Source organism: Haliotis asinina, chromosome 11, assembly GCF_037392515.1.
Source record: "Haliotis asinina isolate JCU_RB_2024 chromosome 11, JCU_Hal_asi_v2, whole genome shotgun sequence".
Taxonomy (NCBI): domain Eukaryota; kingdom Metazoa; phylum Mollusca; class Gastropoda; order Lepetellida; family Haliotidae; genus Haliotis; species Haliotis asinina.
This window is the reverse complement of record NC_090290.1, coordinates 26,196,241-26,220,074: the sequence shown is the minus strand read 5'-3', so window position 1 is coordinate 26,220,074 and position 23,834 is coordinate 26,196,241. Positions and strand designations below refer to the sequence as shown.

At 41.6% G+C, this 23,834-nt stretch overlaps 1 protein-coding gene across 1 annotated transcript; it reads right to left on the bottom strand.

Annotated features, from left to right (window-relative positions):
• Window positions 1–10,819: 10,819 nt before the first annotated feature.
• LOC137255220 (polypeptide N-acetylgalactosaminyltransferase 1-like) lies at window positions 10,820–22,265 on the bottom strand. Its single transcript, XM_067792641.1, has 11 exons — window positions 22,010–22,265; window positions 21,362–21,515; window positions 20,628–20,794; window positions 19,928–20,092; window positions 19,154–19,364; window positions 15,115–15,232; window positions 14,047–14,238; window positions 13,460–13,588; window positions 13,125–13,220; window positions 11,217–11,366; window positions 10,820–10,960 (listed from the first exon to the last, which is right to left on the bottom strand). The coding sequence occupies exons 1-11, from the start codon at window positions 22,263–22,265 to the stop codon at window positions 10,820–10,822; spliced, it is 1,779 nt and encodes a 592-aa protein (XP_067648742.1).
• Between the last annotated feature and the right edge of the window lie 1,569 nt (window positions 22,266–23,834).

Sequence of the window (23,834 nt, the reverse complement as noted above, 5' to 3'; positions counted from 1 at the left end):
GCACACTAGGGGCTGTGACAACACTGAAAGAGTCTGCACACAAAGTTGACTCCAAGGGTTTTTAGACCCGGTCACAAGAGGGCTCGATCCGGGCATCTCCAGGCTCGCTGGATTTGTAGCCTGGCGCCTTAGACAGCTCGACCACCGCGCCCCCCAAAAAGGTATCGCACTACCTATAATTTTTACCCCCACAACGCCATATATAGTCATATCATAGTTATGTATGTTTGTATGATTATGTTGACCCTTTGCACACATTTTACATTGATTTTAGACATGAACGTGCTATGATCAAAGGCGATCACCCAGTGCAGTATATCTTCCACGTATTGAATCAGTTACCACGTGTCAGTAAACTGTTATTAGAGCTCGTTAATCTGGAACGCATAATTCTGTGTTAAAATATGTCGGCCCTCTCAACTGCTCAACGATGGCAATACGTTTGTGTGTCGACTGCTGACATGTCACTGAGGGCTTTTGCAAGAAACGTTGTCGTCATCCATCGACTTTCATCAAATTGGCCAGCAAACATAAGGAGCTAATGACTTTAAGGGCAGCCAGTGTTCAGGTCGACCATTAGTGACAGAGCCTGGGAAGGATACAGCCCTCCACAGAATCATGTGATTTCATCCGTTTATGTCAAGTAGTATGAAGAAGACAGTGTGGTTTTCACATTGTGGCGGGTCTAACATTGACGGTCTGAATGAAATCAGCCGAGCACAGAGCTTGGTGACCTATCCCCCAGCAAAAAGTAGTTTAAAAAAACTGTCGTCAAGCTAGACATCACTGGAAAACCTGAGGTTATGGGGAAGGGGTAAGGGTAAGCGGAAAGCCATTTCTGTTGTTCATAATTGACGGCCGAGCTCGTACTTCGCTCCATAAACTCGACCTTGTCACGATCAGAAAATTCTGTAAAGACAACGGTGCATCAATGACATCGGTGACCATCTGAAAACATGGCCACCAGTCTCAATGGTTAGCAATGCCAGGTTGAAAAGTGCTGATTCCGTTGATGATTTCTCATGCCAAGAGGTGGTCGCAGCCCACCAGGAGTCAGCATGTCAATCTCAAAGAACATGTCTTGGACATTATGGACTACAGAATACGCCAGGACGTGATCGCATGCCGGAACCTTGGACTTGACAGCACCAGGTCTTGGCTAATCTATGTTCTCTTCCTTGCTTTTAACCTCCACAGTTATGGCAGTTAAGGAGTAACACACCCAAACGTTGACCCATGAACGAATGGCTGCATGGCTGAGATCAGATCCTACACTTGGAGTTCTTGATCACAGCGCGGTGATCTATTTTGTATAGTGTCATGAACAGAGAATACATACTGATCTACGGAACATGTGCGTCTGTGATTTGTGTGCTCGTTTGCACCGTATAAGCATACTATTAGGCAGTTATGTACTTATTGCACTCTTTAAGTACTTCTGGTCATTGAGCCAGAAATTACGCACATTCTTTTGTCGGTTTGGGCTTATTTTTTTGTGTATGTATAGGCTCGTCTATGTTTGTACAGTTATCCCCATAATCCGAGGTGGTTTATACCTTATTGCTTGTACATACATATGTCATCAAACTTAGCCTAACTTCTTTGACTTTATGCAGTCGATTTTGCTACGAAAACGTTAAAGTAAATTGGCATTGATGATATTTAAGTTGATGTCACAGCGAGCCAGGATATTAAATACATGGGTTTACCGACACAGTGATTTCCTGATAAGAGAGTTAGTATATTTGTATACATATCCTTCCCGCCGCGTGGGGTCCACGAATATTGTTGGTTTGAGGCGATCCCAACGATGAAATCTGTACCTTGGTATACTGAAGGCTTTCAAAGGTAATCCTAGTTTAGTTTTGATGTTCTCCCTGTTATGTAATTTTTCCAGATGTAATAAACTCACTGTGTTTATTTATTTATTTATTTATTTATTTATTTATTTATATGTGCTGAGATATTGTTTAAGTATATTTAATTCACCGATTATCTAAAACTATTTCAATCACAGATTATTTGACTGTATGGAGCACACCGTATCTACTGTACTTGCAGATGATTGGATCATCTGTCCCAATTGTCGAAAGACTTGTTATCATGGGTTTTAGTTACGTTTATCTTGACAGAATGTATGAGGCATTCATTATAAAGCCGATCACGAGTGTTGCAATGAAGCAGTCCAGGTACTTCTTAATGTTAGCATGTGTCGTACGTGTGACGTGATCGTTAGAGAAGCTATATACGAAAGGCACTTCATCTGGTCTTACATGTGTCTGTGTAACGCGGTGTGACCAGCGTCACAAGACAAATTACCTTTAACTATGTCGCGTCAGTGTAAGACACTTTAATATGCATTCACTGAATAAATACGGGGAACAGAAACCTAAACATATTCCTTGTCCTCAATATTTGGCAACGAGAGGAGTTCCTTCTTGTTAATAAATGTGTTCAACAAGTGAAAGTAAGAAACGCCAGACTAATCCACCTCATCCCTGCGGCTAACTCACGTGCATTTACACGTGGCAAAACAATTCGCCCAACTTGTCGAGACGTTGCGAATGGCGACTCGTGTTTCTGTAGAGGGTGGTCTGAATAGAGTTTAACTTCGCGGTCTTCAATAGAAGAACATTTTAACGTCAGAAATACTTGAAACAATAAAACCATAATTCTATTTCTGATTTTCTTGCAATATAAACCTGAATTCTTGTACAGGCTTAACAATACAGGATCACAGTCAATAACCCGTCACCTGTTATGTACAAGTCGTCATGGAGATCCTGTCAAACAGAGGTCGTCATGAAGAGCATGTCATACAGAAGTCGTCATGAAGAGCCTGTCACATAGAAGTCGTCACGAAGAGCCTGTCATACAGAAGACATCAATGAGAGTACCTGTCATGAAGAGCTTGTCTTCTTAAAATCGTCATGAAGAACCTGACTGTCAGAACCTGGCATGCAGAACCTGACATGTAGAGCCTATAAAAAATAGTTGCGTAGTGTGTCGTACTTTAAGCGAGGCCTACACTTTGGACTAGCGAGGTGTAATTCAGTAATAGGCCCATGCACACAGTCGACTCACATCCAGCTTTGTTGTAATGAAGGATTTCGTAGCACGGAGATCACGTTTCCCAAATAACCCTCTCGTCAAATTTACCTCAATTTTCATTTCACAACAGGAAGCGTGTTTCATTTCAAACTGACAGTTTAACAAGGCATGAATGTCAATCAAGCAACTAACCCAGATTTTTTTCATTTATACGTGAAAAAATAAACTATTGTGAGAATGGCGATGCTGTTTTCGTAAAAACAACCTGCCTGATTGACAGTCAGAAGGGACAAAGATCAGCCATGCCTTGAAAGCTTCATAAAAATCTTCCAGCATCATTTGTATTGTGTCGACATTGCAGCGGATTGCATCAGTTACACAAGTAGAGGGCGATATGCACGTTGATATCAAATAGCAATCGTTTGCATTGTTTAGATATTTTACGATATCGGGATCTCATATGTTCATATATATAGTTATAGTTATTGATAACTGACACTGGATTTCTTGATAGGTATAATAACTGGTAATGGAGAAAGACAAGTGTTCCGAGCGTTAATTGTGAGATATGTGCAATGCACATTCTTTTCCCACGACTGTTTCCTTGACGGGCCTAATACAGGTAAGGCTTCCTTATACTCACGGTAGCGCTGTGATCCGTGCCTTGGTCTGTATATACACCAATCAGAGACAGGCACACGTGATTAGTTAATCAGCTTACTTGTTAATATAGGTTTTGTAAATCTTCTTCACCTTTATTTCATTTGTTGTATGAGACATTTCAGGCTCAAACTTACTGAATACACGAGAGAACACATATCTGGCATGCACGTGTTGGGTTTGGGGCGAGACAATGTTAACATCCAGACAATGCCACCCTGAGTGGGCGTGGGCGAAGTATATGTCGATATGTAGTGAAAGAATTCTTATCAAGTCCACTGAGGGTAATATCTTATCTTTGAAGTGTCTGTACATACTTTGGACCCGCCGATGAACCATCTTTACTGTCTCTGTTTTGTATGCGTCAGAATATAGGCATCTGCGCTGTGTTCAACTCCTTATAAATATACTTTATTCTGCCTGTTACCATGTTAGAGCTGTGGTAGTACTGAACACGGGGTTGGCGTCGATTTCAACGTCATAATTTTGTGAATACACGCTTGGCTAGTGATGCTTATTACCCACATGGTGAAAGATATGTATCATATTGCACATATCACTTTTGCCTGGCAACCATTATTTCCGTATTTCGTCGTATTTCGTCATTAAACAATTAAACGTGACGTCAATGAAGAGGGTCATCACACTTGCTTGCTGTGTTTTAGTACACAAATGCACATGAATAAAACGTATAATAAAACAAATTATTACACTCGAGCAAGTGTCATATGACTGACACGGGCATTAGGAAATTTCACTCTCGTTTCATATACATGTAAGTCGTATGACACACTTGCTCGTGTAAAAATCTACATTTTTTATACTGAAACTTTTGTCCCCAAACATCGAATTAGAAGAATAAAAACACTGAATTCCATAAGTCCACAATTCGGAGGAGCAGGCAGTTGCAAGTAATATTTCAGCAGGGGAGCGATTATCCACAAATGACATAACCCTTGTAGTTGTCAGTGGAATACAGAGGGGTGTTTTGGTTGCCTCCAATGACGTAATTCAACCGGGAGAATGCTTCACATGTTTACAGAGTCCCAACAAAACCACTTGGCGTTTGTAGTAGAGCCCTGAAGCACAGACGATGAAGCAAATCCACCTGGCCTCAAGGACAGATGCCAGCCAACACGCTGTATGTGAGATGTGGGACCAAGAAATGCAGATACTTTAAGAACAATCTTCTATGCATAGGCCGATGTCATTCAAGTCTCACAAACCTGATAATTAAAGTGTTGTGTGTTTCTTTTTTAACTTAAAGTATTTAGTCATTCGGTCAAATGACCAAATGTAGGTCCACAATGTGCTTGGTGTGACCATTGCAATGCATGATGAATCTCGTCGTACGTTTTGGTAACATTGGAACTTCCATTTGGCACAGCCTGCATTTCCAGTGCCTTGATAGCAACTACCTGACGTCCTTCCACAGATGTTCCTTAACAACAATTTGTCTTCTTCAGTATCAACAGTCAACAATATGAATAAGTCCCTGTCAAATGAACATAATGTTCTAACACCTAAAATAACTACAAATATCGCCAGCCCAGTCGTCATAAATCTTAATATATATGACCCCTTTCAACTTATACCTGTTCTTGTAATATTAGAATGCACAATTCCAGAACCAGTTAAAAGATTGAAAGACAATTTAAATCGGACTTGTTGGTCTAACCTAAATTAGACGAGTTGGAGGTGCAGCTTTTTCAATTTTCTATTTGTAGAAATTAGCGAGAGTGTACTACCTTAGATAGCAACATCTTACTTGACATGTTTTTTAACTTTCTTATTTTAGATGTACAAAAAAGAACGAGTAGAGTAGCTTAAACAGCTATTCGCCCTGCAAGTTTCGGGTTGTGATTAGGAAGGGACTTCCGCAAGGCAACAGGTAATGATTCCTGGCACTTGTAGCTATCCAGGATGTAGCGCTGAAATACAAATGCCATTTGAAACATTTACTCTTGCAGCTCGGGCTGCCGAGATCTGAGGAAAGCACACGAAGATCGCGATCGAGGCGCTCTCTCAACTCGGTGTCTGGAATGCGCTTGGCGGCAAGGCCTGCATATCTCCTCAGACTCTTGTTAGTTTCCGCTTCAATCACCAGTGTCTACAGTCAGCGCTGGGGAACGGTGTCCATTTTCTTTCAAATATCCACGGGTATTCCACATATTATTTTGAAAAAGAGGCGTGTGCCTTGGTTGATAATTGCCTTCGTGCGTGCTGCTGAATTGACGGACACACCCACACAAAACAACACTCTGTGTACAGTAAAGAAGGTAATATGCATTTAAAACTTTCATCTGTTGTTTTCACATTTTAGTTTATTAAATATAGAAAATATATAAACATTAGACTTAAATTGAGAGACATACTTCCACCAAGTAGAATACACATGGTGAAGCATAACGCGTACAGATGCACTCATAAAGCATAAACCATATTAAGTGATGTGTGGAAGTTATAAAAACGTATCGAGCGTGAACAAAAGTTACGAAAAGAGTTGAATTATCAGGCTAGCTATTCTCGAAACGTTCGTAGTCGTACTTAGTTCTTAAGCACATTCTTAACGCACTGGCTACGATCAAAGTTAAGAATTCCTAGGACTACGAACGTTTCCAGAATAAAGACCCTGTAGCACATATTCGTGACGGAACACATCAGTCTCTGAGAACTGAGTGTGTATACATGTGACTGCAGCCGAGGAAGGGATGACAGTTGAATAGGTGTCATTGTTAAATGAATATATCTGTGAGAGATTATATGTAAGCCTCGTGGTGATCACGTCATGTTACTGTTGTGTGGCCCGCAGGTTCTACTGTAAGACTACTGTAACTAATAATATCGCTGTTTGCTGGGATTGCAGTAGAACTTTTCACTGACAAACCTTCTTCAGAAAAATAAAAACTATTAAATCGAATTCCACTTAGGAAATCTTTCAGCATAAACTAGAGTCGAGATCGGCAGGAGTTTCAGGAGCACGTAAGATGATTTGAAGGTTTGAAGCCAGCAATCATGTGAGTCTGTGTACTGTCCAGGTTGGTGTGTGTTGTGTATTGGAGAGCGGAACTGTAATGTTACAGAGCCTATATCAGCAGGATGTATGTTCATTTGTCAACTAATTCATTCGATTCTTGTTACTTTTGACATCCGTACTGTTTACATGTACCCTTACACTAGAGTAGGTCAGAAGTAGTCAGCCTAACTATATTTTCGATGTCCAGTGTTTGAAAAGCTTCCATTTGGGGACGGAACCACTGGTAAATCCATATCTAAACTGTCACACATGTTATTAATGTGGTTAATGAGACATTAGCCATCCAACATTGGGGTATAATGTTCCTGAAAATGATTGGCGAAAATGAAAAATGATCTGTTATTGAGAACTTCTTGGATAATGGTATGTCCCCTGATTATATCATATAACCTTTGTTCAGTATAGCACTGGATGGTTTCCCATCATAATCAACAGCCACAGATTTGGATTGCTTGATTTATATTTAGTCATTTTCTAGTTTCAAATTGTTTTGTTCTTTTTAGCACTTTGATATCTTAACTTGAGTCCAGCGGACTTCTACCTATCTCAAACACACAAAATGTTACTTGCATGTTTTGTTTCCTGGAGTTTGTGATGCTTCTTTATTACGAGTACTAAGATAAAATGTCAAACAAAATGGATATCGTGACACTGGAACATGTAATTTGAGGTTGACAGATGATATACTACCAAATCACTTGAAGTACTCCCCATATTTTACAAACATCGAAGTTGGATTTACATGGTTACATGGAAGTTGGATTTCTCCACTAACTTTGGGGGAACCAACTGCAAACCTTATGCTGATGAAGTGCACGATGGCCTTGAATCAAATCGCTGAAAAGCATGTGCAAATATGGTGGTAACATGGTAACAGCTGCGTTTTGGTGCAGCGTTTTGATAAGACTTTTCATCGAATTTTATTTCAACGTTACAAATTTGTTTTACAATACATCAGTTCATGCGTAAACAGTGCCTTTAGACAGTATGGAATAGTTTGCAAAATTTAGTTTGGAAGAGTTGACTGAAGTAAGTGTAAGTATTTACACTGGTGAGCCTAAACTTTTGATGGGTAGTATATGTTAAAAAAAATAATATAACACAAAAACAGCTGTGTTCGTATTATTTTCTAGGTGAGTATGACTACTTTTTGACCGATCCTCGTACCCACAACGGCAGACATCTGACTACAGTGCATGTGACAATAGCTGCAGTTTTACAGTGATAAATGTTGTTCTTTTTTCCTAACTTATCCAGGGTTGCAACACGAAATCGAGTTCAGGTAAAATGTGTATTACTATCTTAGAGAAGAGATGCGAGACTAATCGTCGACATCTGACAGCTATGGAATGTATATTATGGTGTAGTATCTGAACCAAGAAAGAATCATAGGTCGTTTCATGTTGACCAAGTGTCTTGTAAAACGTGTTAATGTCAGTTAATTTAAAGTAATGCTGAAATAATGATTTTGTTACCCTACCATATGTACAAAACATACGAGCAGCTTTGTCGCTAGATAATAGTTCCGAAAGTGCATTAAGCATAACGTACAACAGAAACTTAGCCCACCAAGTGTCATACATTATGCCAGTTTCAAATTGCTGTGCAACACAGAATACCATTGAAGATAGCAAATATTAGCCAGAAAGAGTGTTTTTAAGGAACATTACAGTAATGAATGTTTACAATGTCTGGGACAGAAAGCGGTCGTCAGTATCTGGTTTGCTGACTATGGGTAGTGTTACGGCCTCTACAACAACACCTCACTGACGACACAAGATGGCTGAGGTTTGTGACGTCATTGCGGACCGAGACCAACTGAGCCAGTATTGCTGGTTGGAGAGCATAACTGACGTTTCATTGTAATTAAAACAGCATCAAGTATGAAGATTTGTGATGAAGCATGTCATCACTGTCCTGATGTAAAGTTACGTCAATGTGTCAGAAGGGAAAGACATCTTCTTCACACAATCATAACCTGTCAAACTGCAATTGATATCCACTAGAGTGACCATTCGATGTACAAAAATGCTGTTCTTATTATGAAACACCGATTGTCGTTCCTGAACCACATTATTTCCCCTTTCCCCAGTCCAGTCTGCAATGTTTAAAGCCCTAAATGAAGCAACCCTAGGTTTCCTCAAATTCTGAATCTTCAAACTCCCAACTAGGGCCTCTTAATGTTTTGAAAGGAATTATATATTTCTATCACAATTATATGTATTGTGTGGCTGAGTGTTAGTCTACGACGACCGCAGGGCGTTAGTAACACATGCATCAGTACACCTTTCCATCCGACTCTATCGACAGTATCGTGTGTGTAACCTCGGACAGACACTATATGTTCAGACTCACAAAAACGGCGCTTTAGCTTTTATCTGATAAATGAATGACACCCAAATGGAGATGGTCTTCACGGATATGATTTCAGAAGATAACGACGTTAATGTAAATATTTATCAAAATGCAATTAAATCTATAATATGAACTTTCATAGAGTAAAGGCCAAACTATGAACGTTCTTAGTTTCCGTTTCATACTCTCGGTTTGATTTCCAGTTTGAGGGATATTCATCAAAACGAAGATATTCTTGAGAGGGTTAGCAATAAACTCACTGAGTTATTCCAGCGCGTGTTCTTTAAAACCATGGTAGTCTGATATGAGAACTTGTGTCCTATACATAACGGATATAGTGTTTCCATAAGGAGCGATCATTGTTCAGAACTAACATGTTCCTGGTGAGCGTCAAGTGCAGGATTACGCACGTAGCCGCTAGACTCACAACTCACGAAAGTACGAATCCGCGATGAGTGCACCGCAATGTGCCATATCTTGAGGCAAAGTTGGAATGAGATTTACGTAATGATAATCTCTTAACATCAAAAGTATCATTTTTTGTCAAGAATGTTTGTAGACCCCTTGCCTTCCCCGTGTAGATGTCCCGCTTGCAGCACCGTGTGTTTAGACGAAATTCAGCTGGTTCGTCTTCAGACATCAGAATCCAGTACTCGCAAACCTAAGACGGCAGCACTGCTTTATGGAAAGGTGTGTGTTTTTAAATTTATTCTGGTGCCTCATCGACAATGATTCGCGGTCGCTTCCTCGGGGGGAGGTTCGTTTTTTTTCAATCTGAAACGTTCACTTAAAGATATCAGATTGTTAAGTCATTTCGTATGTTTTGGAGTTATAACAACACAGGATTATTCGTCTGCGCTATAAGTGTGCAAAGGTCTTGTTTTAGACATGTTTACGAAACCTTTGTAAATATTTGAATGTGAGAAAGTCTTTGACCCAGCAAGCTCAAACTATTCACCGTGGGTCATATATAAGCTCATGGACAGATTCCTGTAGGAAGATTTTCTCCTATCTCAGTTTGTTGATAGATCTTCATGTCATTACACTAAAGCTTTTCTTAAACCTATTTAGTAGTTCAAGTGTGCACATTATCACTCCTGTGGAAAAGTATATTATGTCACAACTATTCTGCTTTTCTTTGAATAGTTTAAGTGGTGCCGTGCCTAGATGGGTTGAAGATAAACTCAATATGTTTTCGAAAGATTTGTCTATACTGTTTAAAGATTCCAAATAGTCAGAATAAAATGCAGTCCGCATGTCCAAGTGTAATCAGAGAGATAGGCCTAGTCGTCGTTCAGTGCATGTGTGAATATTGTTTTACTCCATCCGATATCTATGTTTCCGCTTTCAGCGTACACGGACTTGTAGTACTAGTCGCTTTGACGATTGATGAAGTCTCAGTAACTTGTTAGCGGGTAGCAGGAACACTTTTTATGTACTTGTCTTAAAGTACACGAAGTAACTCTCCCATTGCTTAAACTTACCACTCACACCTGGCTGGGAGGTGTACTTTCTGGACTTGAGTCTCTTGGAATGTACGAGCGTGTATGTATTTACTTCCAAGCGTAGACACGGATTTGTCGGATGGACGTGATTCTATCCAAAGGCTTCATAGTTTACATGTTCAATATTCGATTATCTACATAGATCAACGTCTAGAGATATAACATGTGGTATATCTGGAATTCCACTCTGTGTAAAGATATACATACACCGTTACTTTCCAAATGCTTGGTGTAGAAAAGTCTTCATTTCCCAGATTTGAGAAGGTCCTTGTGTGCATGTGTTTAAAGAGAGTCTGTTTCCGGCCTCCAAGGTGATACACCTGTCCGCTTCAACGTGTCGTATTGTCATAGCCTACGCAAAACAGACAAGGGATATGTTATTCCTAAAGTCACCATCTGAAAACAACAGAGAGGGACAGTTGAGGAGGGAAAGCATAGTGCTATATAAGCGTCACGCTACTGCCTAAATATCTTCAAAATAAATGTAATGATGGTGAGTGACACTGGCTGAAAGCGTGTAATGGGGCCTCTAGACTATGTCTGTTGTGTTGCTCAAGGCGGCGTTACACTGCACTCACATACCGATGAGCTGCAGCTGTTTCACATACCGGAGTGTATTGCCACAGTTGTCGCTTCTGTCCCTTCAAACATGGCTCTGACGTCACCACGCCTTCCTTCAATGTCACACAGGACCACGTCTGATTTCCGTACAAGACCTGTCCAAGCAACCGACCGCTAGCCCCTTTGTACCACACCTTCTGAAGGACAAAGGATGTATGTCATCTTGCAGTTTAAACACGTCATGTACCAATACGTCATGTACCACCTTCAACAGGATAACACAGGTACGTTTTGTACCACACCTTCAATATAACAACACGGGTACGTCATATACTACACCTCTAATTGGACAAGTTCAGGAAAACACAGGTACGGCATGTGCCAAACCGTCAATGCCACAAAAAGTACGTCATTTACCACACCTTCAATAAGATAACACAGGTACGTCAAAAACAACAAATACGTAATTTATCACACCTTCAATAGAGCAAGTTCATGACAACATAGGTAAGTCATGTGCCAGATCTTCAATAGGAGAAGCTCAGGACAACACAGGTACGTCATGTGCGACACCTTCAATAGGAGATATGCAGGACAACACAGGAACGTCATGTACCATACCTTCAACAAGAGAAATTAAGGACAACACAGGTAGGTCATGTACCACACCTTCAACAGGACAAATTCAGGACAACATAGGTACGTCATGTGCCAATACATCATGTACAACACCTTCCATAAGGCAACACAGGAACATCTTGTCCCACACCGCTAATACCACAACACGTACGTGATGTACCACATCTTCACTACAACAAGTTCAAGACAACACAGGTACGTAATGCACCACACCTTCAACAGGGCATGTTCAGGACAACACAGGTACGTCATGTACCAAACCTTCAATAGGAAAAGTTCAGGACAACACAGGTACGTCATGTGCCACGACTTTCAATAGGAGAAGTTCAGAACAAGACAGGTACGTCATGTACCAAACCTTGAGTAAGATAACAGAGGTACGTCATGTACCACACCTTCAGTAGGACAAGTTCAGGACAACACAGGTACGTCATGTGTCATTCCCTCATGTTCACACTTTCAATAAGACAACACAGGCACTTCATGTACCACACTGTCAATACCACAACAATTACGTCATGTATCACACCTTCAGTAGACGACGTTCAGGACAACACAGGTACGCCATGTACCACACCTTCAGTAGGACAAGTTCATGACAGCATAGGTACGTCATGTACCGATACGTCATTCACACACCTTAAACAGGACAACAATGGTACGTTATATATCTTACCTTCTGTTGCATACCTTGTACCACGTCTGAGTGTCATGAAATAAGCATACCAGATGTAACATCCTTCTGCTTACTCCATTCATCACATTCTACAGAAGCTTAAGTAACACGAACACACATATAAATCAATGTTGAAAGATTCTCTCCCCGCGGGACTGTGGAATAACGCTACATACAAACACCCTTAAACTCCACATCCACCAGTTCAAGACATCTTATTCAGAACGATCTGTTGGGACCATAACTTTGAAATGTCCAGTGATAGGCATTCCTCGGGTTAACCAAACATGATAACATGACGGTGCTACACAGTGTGGACTGAAAACCATGTTGTCGGTTGCATGAAATGTTAGCCCTGCTGAGTAGTATTGTGTTCGAATCTAGAAGATTCTTGTCATTTCTAATCCTCGATCTGTAAACTCTGAATCTGTTCCATAATTTTGGAGGCATAGTATGAATGTACGAAGACCTACCGCCGATATGACAACTTTGGAATACCAGGATATCTGACAGAATATTCTTATTTACATAGCATTGAGAACTGCGACATGTCAAATGTGTGGACTTCCTTTTACTTTGACCAAACCAGTTAAAGTTAATAAATCAAATGTACAAAACATGCAAAGTTTTTTAATATTACCTGGTGCCGCATGAATCCATCGCAGGTCCCAACCAGGACTTCCGGCTTGGAAAAAGAATGAGCAAGGCAAACATTACCGCTTTGTTTATGGCGAATCTGAAAGATATGTCAGTTATGTGAACATATATTACACATCTCACCGCTGACTTCTGAGTACCTCTAAAAGTGAGGCCTGACATCGTAAATGGTCTATACCCATTGTCCAATAAGAGATTAGAACCTGGACCTCGAGATGTAAACACCAGCTTACGTCACCACCCGAGTTCATCTAGAACACGCAATCCATGTTGTATTGTGGAAGTATAGCGGTACAGTACGTGTAGGTTATTAATTACCTCCTGTACATGGAGGGCATCAGTTGGCGCGTACAGGTCGGTGGCCACGTTGTGCATATACCAGTCAAAGTCGTAACACTTCAGTCTCTGTCGTAGCGATACTCTGTCAGAAACATCTCCAAAGTTGGGCTGTGTGGCACAATGGAAAGTTATGGTTGGAAACGACGCCATTGTTAACATTATTTTAATTACCAACAATGATACATGACACTAAATGGGCAATTAAGAAGGTATATACGTTACGGTCAGTCGACAAAGGGAGGCCTCAGACTTACGTTTAAAGTTTGGAGGGTTTCACATATTTTACGACTCTTCACTTATTTGACCGGGACAACCTTCTTCCTTCTTGCTTTTGATTGCGGCAATAGTGTAGCCATAATTCAGTGACAATTACTAATGTACACTGATCATGTATATGCGTATGACTAAACTCCACATAACTGACTATGAATGGAATAATCTGGGCTGTTAACTCACCCCATGATACCCATGACATGTGGATGGTAAAAGAATGCAATCCAGAATAGTTCTCAAGACAAACATCCGTACTAATAACCGAGGCAGGGCTAACATCCCGAGTCACTCACCATTTTATTATCTTCGATGAAGTTGTTGAAAAAGAAGTACTTATACTGGTCCATCCACACGTGGGCTACCCTCATGGCGTTGGTCGTGACGGTGTCATAGAAATTCTTGTCCAGGTTAGGGTTTATGTGTCTGAACACATGCGCAATGCCTGAGCATGGCAAAACCTCGATGGTACCGTTACACATCCACACCTGCAACATTCACAATCAGCAGTAAGATTACATAAACAGAACTGAGTAATATGGTTATACATCCACACCTTCTTACATGTAACCCAGTCATAACATTATGCATACACACATGCACCAAACAAAACCAGTAAAGCTTACACAACCACACACACTCCAAACACAATCGGTAAAACTTTCACATCCACACGTGCATAAAATACAATCAGTAAACGTTTTACATCCACATACGCACCAAACACGGTCAGGAAAAATTACACAACCACACATGCTCCAAATACAATCAGTAAACGTTACACTTCCACACATGCATAAAACACAATCAGTAAAGGTTACACATCGACACATGCATAAAATACAATTAGTAAAAGTTACATTTCCACATGTGCATAAAACACAATCAGTAAAAGTTACACTTCCACACATGCATAAAACACAATCAGTAAAAGTTACACTTCCACACATGCATAAAACACAATCAGTAAAAGTTACACACACACGTGCATCAAACACAATCAGTAACAGTTACACACACACGTGCATCAAACACAATCAGTAACAGTTACACACACACGTGCATCAAACACAATCAGTAAAAAGTACACGTTACACATCCACACATGCATCAAACACAATCATGATGATGCATAACGCTATACATCAAGTGCATCGCTGTCAAATGACCGAGTAGTTCCTTGTTTGCTTTACGTTAACCCCACTGAAATATACCTTCCTTTGTCAGGAGTGGTATACCTCACAGACGCCTAAATACTGTATGGATTCAAATCTAGACATAGCGAATAGATTTCTCCCATTAGGACGACCAATAATAAATATCATTCGTACTTGACTTTAGAATCATTTAAAACAAAAAAGTACCTTAAACGACAGTTCTGTGTTTTCGCTTCCCCAAGTCTTGAGTCCTGGGTCATACCCTCCCAAATGGAGGAAGTATCGTCTGCTAATGCTGAATATTCCACCGGGCATTGTGGCGGATCTGGCAACACACTACCTCTTTATTGATCTGATTGATGGTCAATTTAAGTATTTTACCTCCATTATCTATAATAATTACAAATTATGTTTCTGCTTCAAAACTGTCAGATTATGAGGATTACTGAATACTGTATTCACCTTTGTGTTATGTGGAGGTGTGTGGTCCTGTGCATACAGCGCAGGTAAAACAACGATGGGACCGGAGGGTGTTTAGGGGCGCAACCGCGTTTGGTAGCTTGAATCCTGAGATTCAGTGCTTCAGTCCTACCCCTCAACGAAGCACATGTGATACATGTGGTCTCACCTTAGACAAATGAGTTTGTTAAAAATTGCCTCTGTTCACCCATCAGAAAATGGGTACCCGATGGTATACCTGATGAGACCATAATCTCCCTGTTATCCTAGGTAATCCTTCCCAGACTGTGTAAAGGATACCCACGTCCACTGTCAGTGTTGTATATACTATAATGTATTCAACTGAAGTCCGTTCACTGTCTGTGTTCTGTATACCTTATGACGTTAAGTGAAGCACGCCTACTGTCTGTGTTATGCATACCTTATGGGTTCAACTGAAGTCCAACAAGAGCTTGTGTTGTCTATACTTTATGGGGTTAAATGAGGTACACGCACTGTCTGTGTTATCACATCTTGTGGGGTTAACTAAAGTACGTCTACTGTGCTGTCTATCACTTATGTGTTGAATGAGGTACTAGCCCTGACTATGTTGTATATACTTTGTGGGCTTAACTGATGTACGTCCACTGTCTATGTTGTAAATGCCTTATGGGGTTAGCTAAGTACGTCCACTGTCTATGTTGTAAATACCTTATGGGGTTAGCTAAGTACCTCCAATGTCTGTGCTGTATACATCCTATGGGGTTAGCTAAGTACCTCCACTGTCTGTGCTGTATATATCCTATGGGGTTAGCTAAGTACCTCCACTGTCTATGTTGTAAATATCTTATGGGGTTAGCTAAGTACCTCCACTGTCTGTGCTGTATATATCCTATGGGGTTAGCTAAGTACCTCCACTGTCTGTGCTGTATATATCTTATGGGGTTAACTAAGTACGTCCACTGTCTGTGCTGTATATATCCTATGGGGTTAGCTAAGTACCTGCACTGTCTGTGCTGTATATATCCTATGGGGTTAGCTAAGTACGTCCACTGTCGTTGTAAATACCTTATGGGGTTAGCTAAGTACGTCCACTGTCTATGTTGTAAATACATTATGGGGTTAGCTAAGTACCACCACTGTCTGTGCTGTATATATCCTATGAGGTTAGCTAAGTACGTCCACTGCCTGTGCTGTATATATCCTATGGGGTTAGCTAAGTACGTCCACTGTCTGTGCTGTATATATCCTATGGGGTTAGCTAAGTACCTCCACTGTCTGTGGTGTATATATCCTATGGGGTTAGCTAAGTACCTCCACTGTCTGTGCTGTATACATCCTATGGGGTTAACTAAGTACCTCCACTGTCTGTGCTGTATATATATTATGGGGTTAGCTAAGTACCTCCACTGTCTGTACTGCATATATCCTATGGGGTTAGCTAAGTACCTCCACTGTCTATGTTGTAAATACCTTATGGGGTTAACTAAGTACCTCCACTGTCTGTGCTGTATACATCCTATGGGGTTAGCTAAGGACGTCCACTCTCTGTGCTGTATATATCTTATGGGGCTAGCTAAGTACGTCCACTGTCTGTGCTGTATATATCCTATGGGGTTAGCTAAGTACGTCCACTGTCTATGTTGTAAATACCTTATGGGGTTAACTAAGTACCTCCACTGTCTGTGCTGTACATATCCTATGGGGTTAGCTAAGTACGTCCACTGTCTGTGCTGTATACATCCTATGGGGTTAACTAAGTACGTCCACTGTCTGTGCTGTATATATCCTATGGGGTTAGCTAAGTACGTCCACTGTCTATGTTGTAAATACCTTATGGGGTTAGCTAAGTACGTCCACTGTCTATGTTGTAAATACATTATGGGGTTAGCTAAGTACCTCCACTGTCTGTGCTGTATACATCTTATGGAGTTAGCTAAGTACCTCCACTGTCTGTGCTGTATATATATTATGGGGTTAGCTAAGTACCTCCACTGTCTATGTTGTAAATACCTTATGGGGTTAGCTAAGTACCTCCACTGTCTATGTTGTAAATACCTTATGGGGTTAGCTAAGTACCTCCACTGTCTATGTTGTAAATACCTTATGGGGTTAGCTAAGTACCTCCACTGTCTGTTCTGTGTACATCCTATGGGGTTAGCTAAGGACGTCCACTCTCTGTGCTGTATATATCTTATGGGGTTAACTTAGTACGTCCACTGTCTGTGCTGTATATGTCCTATGGGGTTAGCTAAGTACCTCCACTGTCTGTGCTGTATATATCCTATGGGGTTAGCTAAGTACGTCCACTGTCTATGTTGTAAATACCTTATGGGGTTAACTAAGTACCTCCACTGTCTGTTCTGTATATATCCTATGGGGTTAGCTAAGTACGTCCACTGTCTGTGCTGTATACATCCTATGGGGTTAACTAAGTACGTCCACTGTCTGTGCTGTATATATCCTATGGGGTTAGCTAAGTACGTCCACTGTCTATGTTGTAAATACCTTATGGGGTTAGCTAAGTACCTCCACTGTCTATGTTGTAAATACATTATGGGGTTAGCTAAGTACGTCCACTGTCTGTGCTGTATACATCTTATGGGGTTAGCTAAGTACCTCCACTGCCTGTGCTGTATATATCCTATGGGGTTAGCTAAGTACGTCCACTGTCTGTGCTGTATATATCCTATGGGGTTAACTAAGTACGTCCACTGTCTGTGCTGTATATATATTATGGGGTTAGCTAAGTACCTCCACTGTCTGTACTGTATATATCCTATGGGGTTAGCTAAGTACCTCCACTGTCTATGTTGTAAATACCTTATGGGGTTAACTAAGTACCTCCACTGTCTGTTCTGTATACATCCTATGGGGTTAGCTAAGGACGTCCACTCTCTGTGCTGTATATATCTTATGGGGTTAACTTAGTACGTCCACTGTCTGTGCTGTATATATCCTATGGGGTTAGCTAAGTACTTCCACTGTCTGTGCTGTATATATCCTATGGGGTTAACTAAGTACGTCCACTGTCTATGTTGTAAATACCTTGTGGGGTTAACTAAGTACCTCCACTGTCTGTTCTGTATATATCCTATGGGGTTAGCTAAGTACGTCCACTGTCTGTGCTGTATACATCCTATGGGGTTAACTAAGTACGTCCACTGTCTGTGCTGTATATATCCTAAGGGGTTAGCTAAGTACGTCCACTGTCTATGTTGTAAATACCTTATGGGGTTAGCTAAGTACGTCCACTGTCTATGTTGTAAATACATTATGGGGTTAGCTAAGTACCTCCACTGTCTGTGCTGTATACATCTTATGGGGTTAGCTTAGTACCTCCACTGCCTGTGCTGTATATATCCTATGGGTTAGCTAAGTACGTCCACTGTCTGTGCTGTATATATCCTATGGGGTTAGCTAAGTACCTCCACTGTCTGTGCTGTATATATCCTATGGGGTTAGCTAAGTACCTCCACTGTCTATGTTGTAAATACCTTATGGGGTTAGCTAAGTACCTCCACTGTCTGTGCTGTATATATCCTATGGGGTTAACTAAGTACCTCCACTGTCTGTGCTGTATATATCCTATGGGGTTAGCTTAGTACGTCCACTGTCTATGTTGTAAATACCTTATGGGGTTAGCTAAGTAGGTCCACTGTCTATGTTGTAAATACATTTTGGGGTTAGCTAAGTACGTCCACTTTCTGTTCTGTATATATCCTATGGGGTTAGCTAAGTACGTACACTGTCTGTGCTGTATATGGGTTTAACTGTTATATGTCCATTATCCGTATGTTGTAGATACCTGATGGGGTCCGCTGCACTCCGTCTACTGTTCAGGACGCGAGCAGACGCTCTGTAAGGGAAGTAACTCAGATCCATCCAGTGAAATAAACCTCTGGTTCCAACTTGTACCTCCTTGATGCTGAAGTCGATATAGTTGATGATGTGGACAACTGGGTATGTGACGTGGTGGTCGTTGGCCAAAACACGACTCAACATCGGTTGCAGCCAGCCTGACCACAATAACAACAGTTGCCAAATCTAGGCAGTAGGCACCATTCATCAAACAGAAACAATTGGACAAGATATATTACTCCCATAATCAGTGTATGGGCCAAAGAGTGAGTGTGGAGGTTTACAATGCCACGCGTCGTTACATTCTTTCACTACCTTAAGATTGCCATGTGTTTTCTTTGAAGTCCTAAAAGGTTTACATTGAAAGTGTAATTGAAGTTAAGTCATTCTTTCAGGTTACGTTATTGAAAGTTCTTTATCTCACTGAATATCCGTAACTTTCACCTGCTCCATCAAACGTCACTGCCTTCCATACAAAACTCTGTCCGTCGATATCATACACTGTACTAACTGTGTCAACCTTCCATACGACCTGTTCCAGGTACTCACTTGTCATACGCTGCACGTGTCCCTACATGTCACACACTCTAGTGTATGTCCTTAACAATTACACATTTATACTACATGCCCTTACCGTTCATACTGTCTACTGCATGTCCCCACATTTCATACTCTCTACTACACGTCCCTACCTCCCATGCACGCCGCCACATGTCCTTACCTTTCATACACTCCACGTGTGAGTCCAGGAAGGTGAGGACGGGAGCAGTAGATGACGCCACGCCCAGTAGTCTGGCTCCAATCAAGCCCACTCTGGAGGAGGCCCTCACTAGCTTCACCTTGGGCAGTGGGCGGAGGTACTCCTCCAGTGACGTACCAAGTGACGCTAGGGAGGAAAAGAAGAGGGCGATTCACTATACTTGCCTTCCCTGTGCACATGTATGTACACTCCATTCCATCCAGAACCACATCGGAATAGACATGACTTATATTTCATGACACTTGAAGCACACTCGACTGTGGTTGAACGGACATTGGACACATAACGAATACATTTGTATCATTCGAATCAGTAATGGTTTAGGTCAGAAAAGGTCCTGTGTAACCTATGCCAGTAGTAAGAGTCGAGCATCTGGACGACTGGTCATGCTTCTTGACCATGTGAACAGCGTGCCATGGTGCCTACACGAGGATTATCGTTGCTCACAGTATCATCGAACTGTCTGATCCAGCTTTTTTCAAGCCGTGTATGTACCTGCAATATTGCTGATTGTGTTACACAGACAAACAGGCATGTGTGATTGGAATTATCGTATGGGCAACAGCTCACGTTCGGGAAACTGAAACTGAGTGAAGAGTTGCTAGTAACTGTTAGGATCGACAAATGGTTCGTGAAGTATGCATATATGTGAAGCTCTCACATTCGTCAGACGCATCGTCTACGAGGATGACTTCGTGTAGAAGATGTTGTGGTGTGTTGTCGAGGACGCTGAACACCGTCCTGATGAGCGTGGACCAAGCCTCGTTGTGGAAGCAGATGATGATGCTGGTGGCAGGCAGGTCGTCTGGGTACACCAGCCCCCGGCACCTGCGCAGTCACAGTGATGTCATCAGTAGGAATACATATAGGGGGTGTGGACTAATGTGCGAAGACAGCCCAGAGGAGTGATGGCATGACTTTGGTGTAAACAGATGAACAAACGGTGTATAATGAGGAGAAAGTTTAGAGACGAATCACAGCACGACCCAGAAAGACAACCCCGAACATTCTGTTTCTGTACCAAAGGTGTCTAAAGTGACAGGGATACTACCGTCAAGAACACAAATATGGACTCACTGTTACACCAGTCAACTTTTGACAACGAGTGGCACAGCTGCATAAACGTAGGTGAATGTTCCTGTTTCCTCATTACAAGGAGGCAATATGAATAATGAGGTGAGACAACAAGCTTGGCACTAGTCATTGGTCACTTGTCACGTGTCAGAAGAAAAATTATACAGTCTTAACAACTTCACACCCATCCACCGCCCCTGTAGTATGTGGACGGTCCCGTATATCCTATCACCCAAGGAGAGAACACAATCGCAGCTGCTGAATTGTGTGCATACACTGGTCATCCACCCTGCCATCACCAGCAGCGTAACCACCACGTACATGCTTGGCCGGAAGTCCGGGGTTCGACGCCGGATGGAGATCATGTCGCTGACGTACTCATTAAAACCATGCTTCTGATATCCGTCCGCCATCTTGGCCCTTTGTACATCACTGAGCGCGTCATAGTTGATGGCTACCGCCCTACCTAGTTCTCCTGAAGGCAAATATACAAAGTGCAATGATTACACAATGCCATTTAGGAAGTGGTCACATGTAACATAGGTTATGTTTGGATTACAATTTCTTAGTAAAGTGCAGATTCTAGCAATTTTGTTGACTTGAGTCCCATCTGAGATTCGAACCCAGACCCTCCAAGTCCGGCAAATAATCGTCAGCACACAAAGTCAGCCGCCTAACCTGCTCTGCCATTGCGACTCAGAGGGGTACACACAGTCCATAGTTCAATCTACCATGCTGCGGTTGTCCGACATCCATTGTAGCGGTGGCTGGCCGTTTTAATCCAAAATTAAACACGATATATATTCAACAAAATTCAACTCTACAGTTGTTTCCGCCTTTATTGATTAGGCATTTCATCACCTAAGCCCGACCTGTAGCGCCTAGAACACTCATTAAAAGTTCAACATGTCAAAATATCAAATTTAGATTACGTTTTTTGATCTCAATCTCTGTCAGTGACAGTCTTACCGGGGGCATCAGTTGGTCGAAACGGCTCCAACCCGTCCAGCGTGTCCTTTACAAGTGCTTCTTCTGACGCTTCATCGTTACTCAGTGTTGCCGAGATGGTCCGATACAGGGCATCTGATGCAGCGTATTGTACATTGTTGTAGAATTCAGTATTTGGGTAATGTTCACTGACTATGACAACTTGTATCAGTACAAGGAAGCTGAGAGCGGACATACAGTACAAGACCTTGAAGTAGAATGTGCACAACCGGGTCATCTTGTTGTCGATGAGAAGATGGGGCGACTGGCGATAGATGTACGTCGGCTGGTGTAGTCACAGGTTCACATGTATTGCTACAGGTTTGTTTCTGTAAGGTCAATGTGGCGACATAAACATACCTACTAAATTCAACAGAGTAAACTATCAAAGAGAAAGTTTCAGAATAAAAGTAATGCAGCCACCAATCGTGGCATTGCAATTTGCATTGTACTGACTCCATGTATTTATCTCTCGACCTTTAAGCGTATAACATCACTTGTAAAAAGGCCCCTTTCTACAAAAACGGATCCTTGACTGTGATTACACGATGCCATTTAGAAAGTGGTCAAATGCAACATATGTCATATTTGGGATTTCACTTTCTTAGTAAAGTACAAATTCTAGTACTTTTTTCGGTTGAGTCCCATCCGGGATTCGAACCCGCACCCTCAGAGTCAGGCACCTAATCGCCAGCACACAAAGTCAGCCGCCTAGTCCGCTCAGCGGAAGTCGCGGTGGCTGAGCGGACTAGGCGGCTGACTTTGTGTGCTGGCGATTAGGTGCCTGACTCTGAGGGTGCGGGTTCGAATCCCGGATGGGACTCAACCGAAAAAAGTACTAGAATTTGTACTTTACTAAGAAAGTGAAATCCCAAATATGACATATGTTGGATCCTTGACTGTCTTCATAGTGTCACCTTCCTGCGGGTGGCGAGCTGAGAAGACATATGTAACATATGTCGCACTAAGCCTATGCCTAGTATCTTTAGTAGAAAAGTACGTATTGACTTTAACATAACCTTTTACACTCTGTACTACAAGTCCCTACCTTTCATTCTTTCTACTACACGCCCCTAGCTTTCACACACTCTGTTGCATGCCCCAACCTTTCTTTCATCCTACTATATATATATATCCCTACCTTTCATATAATCCACAGTACGCGTGTTTCTTCCGTGTGCATACCGTTGACACATCCACCTGTACATACACAGTCGTCCTGCCTTGCCTAACCCTGCATGTCAGAGAACACGGAAACAACTGGTCAATACATCGAGCTCACATGGACGTAATCCCGTAATCCTCGACTACAGCCCCAGGTAGCAGAGGAAACGTGACTTTAATGGGAAGTTAAACTACCACTGTTTGACGCCTAAACTTTAATACTTCCCCCTGATGGGATCAGATTATATTCCTGCAAATGAGGTCACGTTTTATTCTCATAAATGAGATCAGGTATTAATTCAACAAGAAAGATCAGGTTTTTCTCTAATGTGCACTTTGTGGTAAACATATAACACACCTGAACACCACCAACCTCGCCATGTCGTTCCCCAGCACTGTGCCCGTTTAAATGTTTAACGTTGATTGTAGGGAGATACGGACATGGCGCGTTACAATCTATTTGCTACAGAATTACAAAATTAATGTTGATTTAGTTGGTGCCAGAACATACTCCGAGGCATAAGTGTTCACATGAACGTACATGGTTTTTTAGTAACATCATAGCATGTGCTTAACTGCCCACTGACATCAGCGGCAGGACAGTTCACACTGTGAATACAAGTGCTTGTGATTTATGAGACGT

Excerpts from the sequence above, each read along its gene's own strand:
- LOC137255220 (XM_067792641.1), bottom strand. The coding sequence starts at position 22,265 with ATGACCCGGTTGTGCACATTCTACTTCAAGGTCTTGTACTGTATGTCC. Across the intron at positions 20,093-20,627 it reads AGACGATGCGTCTGACGAAT|CGTCACTTGGTACGTCACTG; the intron begins GTGAGAGCTTCA and ends TTTCCTCCCTAG. Across the intron at positions 11,367-13,124 it reads ATGGATTCATGCGGCACCAG|AAGGTGTGGTACAAAGGGGC; the intron begins GTAATATTAAAA and ends TTTGTCCTTCAG.